Raw genomic sequence first — 7059 nt, 5'->3', positions numbered from 1 at the left:
AGGGTCTCACTATGTTGTCCAAACTCCGGGCCTCAAGTGATCTTCTCACTTCGGCCCCCCAAAGTGCTAGGACTACAGGCATGAGCCACTGTGCCCCAAACCCTTGGGGATTTTGATTCCCTCTGCCTGAGAATGCCCCTATTTCTTCAAAGTTCCTTAGGACTGCAGAAAAGAGAAACAGGGGGCTGGCTCTGAACCTCTCAAAAATAACCTGCCATCAAGGGTCACTTTGTTTTTATTTTTTATCTGGCATAGATGCAAACTGTGTATATGTGTCTAGATTTCATTTAATTTATCGCTGTCTAGAACTCATTTCCCTCCAGTGGTTGCAGCAAAACCTACTGGTCCTTCTGGCCACAGCCTCAGCCTGAGGCATTGGCAGGGCTGACCCATGGCAAAGGGGATGTGATGAGCCCTAGTAAGCCTGTGTCCAGCTGGGCTGTCCCACAGTCCATCTTTCTGCTCATCCTGTTCTTACCACTGTGCTCCCCTGTTCTCCAATATTAGGTTTCTTTCATTGCTCCCTGCTTTCTAAGGACCTGCCTTGCCCAGGCTCCCAGAACAGCTTTAAAAATGGGTTATTGTAAAAGAGAGAAATGAATGTGTTGTGTTCTTTTTAGAGGAAGCCAGTGGGGCCATGGAGAGAGCCTGGATTTTGGAGTCAGATGGTCAGGGGAGGTTGAACTTGACTCCATGCTTCCTAGACGTATGTGACCTTGGGCAAATTAATTTTACTCTCTGAGGCTCTAGTCTTCATCTGGAAAGTGGGGATAAGACAAACTTGGCCGTTGTGAGAATTAAATTAGATGCTAATGGGTACCTATCACTTAAGAGTTCAAAAATAATCACTTCTACCCCAAGACCCAAGTGCCCAGGCAGGTGTCCATCATCTGCTATTCTGCTTCATGGAACCCCCTGTACATACAGCAATTGATGGCTGAGGGTCTGCATGTTGCTTGTGGCTGTGGCTATGGGGACTCACATGGCTTTGACTCTCAGGAGAGAAGGCAGAGTCAGTCTTTGTTCAAGAAAGTCTGGAAAAGTGATGGAAAATCTGGTCAGAAAAACAAAGCAAGCACGAGATGTAAAGCAGGCAGACAGTGCTTGCTGTCATCAGACCCTGTTCAGGCACTGAGGCTGAGCTTCTGAGAGTCATCGAGCACCTTCCTGAGGCACAATGCCACTGAGGATGGTCCTCTGATCCCAAAGCCCATTCCGATGACTGTGCAGCCAAGAGAGACACAATTATTGGCAGGCTTCCAACCCTCTCTGAGCAGCTAATTTTATGAGATTTGGTGTCTAGTTTGTGCTCATTTTGACCTAGGTTGTTGTTGTTGTTGTTGTTGTTGTTTTGAGGTGGAGTTTTGCTTTTGTTGCCCTGGCTAGAGTGCATTGGTGCAGTCTTGGCTTACTGCAACCTCTGCCTACCGGGTACAAGCAATTCTCCTGCCTCAGCCTCCCAAGTAGCTGGGATTACAGGCACCTGCCACTATGCCCAGCTAATTTTTTTTTATTTTTAGTAGAGATGGTGTTTCACCATGTTGGCCAGGCTGGTCTCAAACTCCTGACCTCAGGTAATCTGCTTGGCTTGGCCTTCCAAAGTGCTGGGATTACAGGTGTGAGCCACCACGCCTGGCCTAACCTAGTTTTATACAACTTATTGTGCTGTGTGCCTGCCTTTGTTTCCTTAAAAATAATCAGAAGAATTTTGGAGAAAAAAAGTGGCAGAAAAGAAAAGGCCTGATACAGATTTCCTGTGCTAATGAAAATAGTTTTTTTCTATAGCATCAGCAAAGGCCAACTGAAGCTAGAGCCAGAAGTTAGATCCAGCAACAGGCTGACATGTCACCTGGCTGGAGAGGCTTTGGGGTTACCTGTCTCAGTTCCACAGTGTCTGAAATGTTTGCCATCAGAGCTTTCTGAGTTTCAGTTATGGTGATCCATTTTCCTGAGTCCTTCCTACACTACTCTCATGTGATTCAGCCTTTCCATATCAGGCCACTCACTTCAGCTGTGAGTCAGCTGGGACGGGGAAAGAAAGAAGAAGGACGTTGATTGCATTGCTATTATTTTCAGCAATACATTTATATGGCAAATAGCAATGAGTAGTGAGAGGGAACCCAGTGGGAAGATGTGTTTTTCCCCCCATGTAAAAAATACAGAGAAAAATCAGAGAATCATTGCTGAGTGGTTCTTTGGTAAATTAGAATTGAGAGATTCCCTCCGTTCTTGCTTTTCTGTGCCATTGTTTTGATTTGTGGTTATAGTTTTGCCCCATCCCCTATTCCCATTACAGTGGAAAATGACACTGGTTTCTATTATTTTTATTACTAGGGGCTGATAAAATGGAAATTTACCAATAGAGGATATAATGAGTTCAGGACTATCCAGAGAGCATTGGGCTTATCAAGGAAACTATGCTTCTTAGTTTTCCACCTTTATTTTGCCAAGTGAGAATCACCGCTTACCAAGAGACACTGAGCCCAGAGTAGTCAACCCAACTGGGATAGGATCCAGAGCTGCTATATACAGCCTTGACTCATGTTTGTAGCTTTTTCTTTCTTTCTTTCCTTTTGATGGCCCTGAAGCAGAGAGAAACTAAAGCAGGAAAATGGGAAGTGATTATCTTTGTGTGAAGATGAAGCTCCACTGAAGCTGCTAGATGGGCAGTTACCCAAGCAGCAAACAGGAGAGTGAGGGGTGGGAAATGTATTTACATGGGAAGTAGGGTGGCTGGGATTTTAGAGCTGACACTGAGGAGCTACTAGGGCTTTTCTTTCCTTTTCTCGAGATGGAGTCTCGCTCTGTCGCCAGGCTGGATCGCAGTGGTGCGATCGTGGCTCACTGCAATCTCTGTCTTCAAGTGACTCTTCTCCCTCAGCCTCCCAAGTAGCTGGAATTACAGGCATGAGCCACCACGCCCAGCTAATTTTTGTATTTTTAGGAGAGACAGGGTTTCACCATGTTGGCCAGGATGGTCTCCATCTTTTGACCTCGTGATCTGCCCGCCTCAGCCTCCCAAAGTGCTGGGATTACAGGTGTGAGCCACCGCGCCCGGCCAACTAGGGCTTTTCTAAATTGTGCAAGGAGAGGTTAAACTCAGGAGGAGATGCAAATCAGATTTTAGGAGAATTCTTATTCACAGCACAGAGCAGTGGCAGTAAAGATTCAAATGCCTAGTACAATGTGGAACTTCTCAGGGAGCATCTTTCCATTCATTCAGGAAGTATTTATTGAGTATCTAGTATGTGTTTAGCACTTTGATAAGACTTGAAAATGTCAGTTCCACAAAAATACACTTGGGCTGAACTCAACTCCTTTTAAGAAAAACTGACATGCTTCTCACCAAGCAGAAGGCCTCAGTTGCAGACAGGGACCAATACATTCCTGATGGTTTCTCTCCAACTGGCTCTGTCTCCTCAGTTTGCATCTCTGGTAGGCGCAGGTGTGATGCTGCTCCTGATGGTGAAGATGGGACACTTTTTCTGCGCACTGCCAAATGTAAGTAGAACTGATCAAATAACTAAGTCAACAATGACCAGGGCTCTGGATTGCTCGTTGGTGTGTGTGTGCGTGTGCGGGGGGCATCTCCAAGGAGAATTGCATTCAGATTATCCCCAATGGTTGCTCCAGCCTATCTCTAGTCCCTTTCATTCAAAATAATAGTATCTGCATCACAGGGTTAAGGGTTAAATGATGTGATATATATACACACACACACATATATTTATGTATAAGATCTATATGGTGTGTCGATAGATAGATGTAATAGTATTGCGCCTATAGTAAACACTCAAGAAACATTAGTTATAGGGCCGGGCACCATGGCTGGCACCTGTAATCCCAGCACTTTGGGAGGCCAAAGTGGGCAGATTGCCTGAAGTCAGGAGTTCAAGACCCGCCTTGCCAACATGGAGAAACCCCGTCTCTACTAAAAATACAAAAATTAGCTGGTCATGGTGGTGCGTGCCTGTAATCCCAGCTACTTGAGGGGCTGAGGCAGGAGAATCTCTTGAACCTGGGAGGCAGAGATTGCAGTGAGCCGAGATCCCACCACTGCACTCGAGCCTGGGCTACAGAGCGAGACTCCATCTAAAAAAAAAAAAAAAAAAAAAACATTAGTTATAGGCCAAGAGTGGTGTAATCCTAGCACTTTGAGAGGCCAAGTTGGGCAGATCACTTGAGATCAGGAGTTCAAGATCAGCCGGGCCAACATGGCAAAACCCTGTCTCTACTAAAAATACAAAAATTAGCTGGGTGTGGTGGCAGATGCCTGTAATCCCAGCCACTCCAGAGGCTGAGGCAGGAGAATCACTTGAACCTGGGAGGCTGCAGTGAGCTGAGGTCATGCCATTGCACTCCAGCCTGGGTGACCGAGTGAGACTGTCTCAGTAAATAAATAAATAAGTTATTATTATTATAATTAAATCCTCTTTTTATTGCTTAAGCTACAAAGTAAGTTTCATAAGTAAGGATTCAGTGAAAAATGACCAAAATAGACTTCAGATGCTACACCAACATGGGCTTGGAAACTCACTGTGCATTCATGCCATCTGTTTTCCTACACTGCTTCCAGAAGGCCTTGTTCTGCATTTGTGTGAACTCAATCTTCCCATTGCTGCCACACTGCCTCTTGGTTAGTTCACAACACTAGAAGGCAGGTCTGAAAGTTATGCCTTAACTCGGTATTCAGCTAGGATGCCTCTATATACAAATGTGTCATTTCTTCCCTTTGTGTGAAACTGAGCAACTTGTGGTTAGAGATGCCAGGTTTGTTAATTACTAGCTATAATCCTTCTGTTCTTAAGTTACAGTAGGTCTATACTCAGTGACCATCATCTCCTTTTAAGTTTTCTTCATGTTCCTGTTAGCCATTTTTATATAGTACTTAAGGGAGGTGAGAGAAGGTTTATTTGTGGATGTAGCAGCTTGGTTACACACCGAGGTGGCTGTCCCTGAAGCTGGGGTGGTTGTAAATGTGATCTCCATCCTTCTGAATGCTTCCTTTCCACCTGGTGAATAGCAGGTTTCAGTAGAGCACCCACAAGGCTGCTGCTGCCTTCTGCTCATATGATTCAAGGGCCTTAGAGCCAAGGCATGGAATCTATGCAAGGAGGGTGGAACTAGTAAGTTCAAATTGACACGCAAGTGGTCCTCTGATTCCCAGTAGAGGTCATCTCCAGTTTCCACAGCACCTTTGTTGTTATCACTGTTGGAATCTATTTTAGGAGGGCCACTCACTAATTTACTTTGGATGTGAATATTTTTTCTTTACAACTAAATGAAGCAGAATTTTAAAATTCCAAACAAAAATGATCAGAGTTCACTGAAGGGTAGTGACAAAAGTTGGGACTCCTTTATTATAAACATGTTGGGGACAGAACAGCCCTTGCTTTTGGCTGCTATGTTACATCACATTACTTTTATAGCACCTAGTTAGCATGTTTCTGAGTGAGCAGTTGTGATTATAAGAAGATCAACGGAATAGTTGAATTACTGTAACAATAAGGTTCTGTGAGTACTAAGCTATAAATGACTTCTTCCTTTCTTGAAAAACTGTGAAGAGTTGCAAAACCCTTGTTAAGAGTCATTAGTAGAGCATTCAGGCTAGGATCTCAACTAGTTACAAGAGGACCAACACAAATTTTGAAAAACATGATACAAAATAATATATTCAATATTATTCCAATTTTGTGTGGAAGAAAAACACAGAATATACCAGTGGTTATCTCTGGGATAATGGAAATTATGTATGAATTTAACTCATCTTTATACCATGAGCATGTTTCACCTTAATATTTAGAAGGATAAAAATGTTGCATATTGTTTTATGAAAAGATTTGTTTCTTCTCCATACTCCCTGCCTTACGTCAAAAACATTTCAAAAACCCTACGAGGTTGAGTTTCTTTTCCTTCCCACCGTATTTCCTCAAACTGAAGGAAGTTTGGAGATTCTTGACTGGAAAGAAGATAGCATAGTGGCAAAGACGGTATGGTGGGAAAGAAGTAATTTCTGCCAACTTCATCTTTGCTTTTCCCTCCTCTACTGACCTGTTGTGTCTAACGGGTCACTGGGTACCCTCAGAAAGCCAGAGTAACCGTGGACTCAGCCATTCCTCATGGTAGGATTAGTTCTAATTCCCAGGCAGAGAATATAGAGGAGAGGACAGCTAGGAAAGGGCTAAGAAATTAAACCAATACAGGAATTTCATGACCACAAGAAAATCTTTTTTTTTTTTTTTTGAAATGGGAGTCTCCCTCTGTTGCCCAGGCTGGAGTGCAGTGGCATGATCTTAGCTCAGCTCACGTCAACCTCTGCCTCCCAGGTTCAAGTGATTTTCCTACCTCAGCCTCCGGAGTAGCGGGGATTACAGGCACCTGCCACCATGCCTGGCTAATTTTTGCATTTTTAGTAGAGACGGGGTTTCGCCATGTTGGCCAGGCTGGTCTTGAACTCCTGACCTCAGGTGATCCACCCACTTCAGCCTCCCAAAGTGCTGGGATTACAGGTGTGAGCAAAAATGTTTCTTTTTTTTTTTTCTTTTTGAGTTGAAGTTTCACTCTCGTTGCCCAGGACGGAGTGCAATGACGCAATCTCAGCTCACGGCAACCTCTGCCTCCCAGGTTCAAGCGATTCTCCTGCCTCAGCCTCCCGAGTAGCTGGGATTCCAGGCATGTGCCATCACACCCAGCTAACTTTTTTGTATTTTTAGTAGAGACGGGGTTTCTCCATGTTGGTCAGGCTGGTCTCAAACGCCCGACCTCAGGTGATTCCACCCGCCTCGGCCTCCCAAAGTGCTGGGATTACAGGCGTGAGCCACTACGCCCAGCCAGGTGTGAGCAATAATGTTTCTTAAAAGTAGGTTAAATTCTACTTTGAAGCCCTGAAGATTTTTATATCCTTATGCGCATAAATCTTCATTTCCTCATATTTAGGAAACTTTCTTTCCATTATAAAAGTAAACATGCTCATTTTCAAAACTTTGGAAAATGCAAAATAGATAAAAATGTCATTCACAATCACAAATAAAACAACTATTAACATTTTGGCATCTATCC

General features: G+C 44.0%; 1 protein-coding gene across 3 annotated transcripts in view; it reads left to right on the top strand.

Moving 5' to 3' along the window:
* The window catches only part of SLC26A8 (solute carrier family 26 (anion exchanger), member 8), a 108839-nt gene that overhangs the window by 73203 nt on the left and 28577 nt on the right, over nucleotides 1-7059 (top strand). For all 3 annotated transcript variants that reach the window (XM_011986578.1, XM_011986579.1, XM_011986580.1), the window contains one exon: nucleotides 3424-3501. In XM_011986578.1, coding sequence (XP_011841968.1) covers nucleotides 3424-3501 — 78 coding nt within the window. The remainder of the gene's footprint in view (nucleotides 1-3423; nucleotides 3502-7059) is intronic.

The sequence above is a fragment of the Mandrillus leucophaeus genome, unplaced genomic scaffold (assembly GCF_000951045.1).
Source record: "Mandrillus leucophaeus isolate KB7577 unplaced genomic scaffold, Mleu.le_1.0 Scaffold3, whole genome shotgun sequence".
Classification (NCBI taxonomy): Eukaryota; Metazoa; Chordata; class Mammalia; order Primates; family Cercopithecidae; genus Mandrillus; species Mandrillus leucophaeus.
Note: the sequence above shows the minus strand (reverse complement) of the source record. Positions and strands in the feature narration are given on the sequence as shown.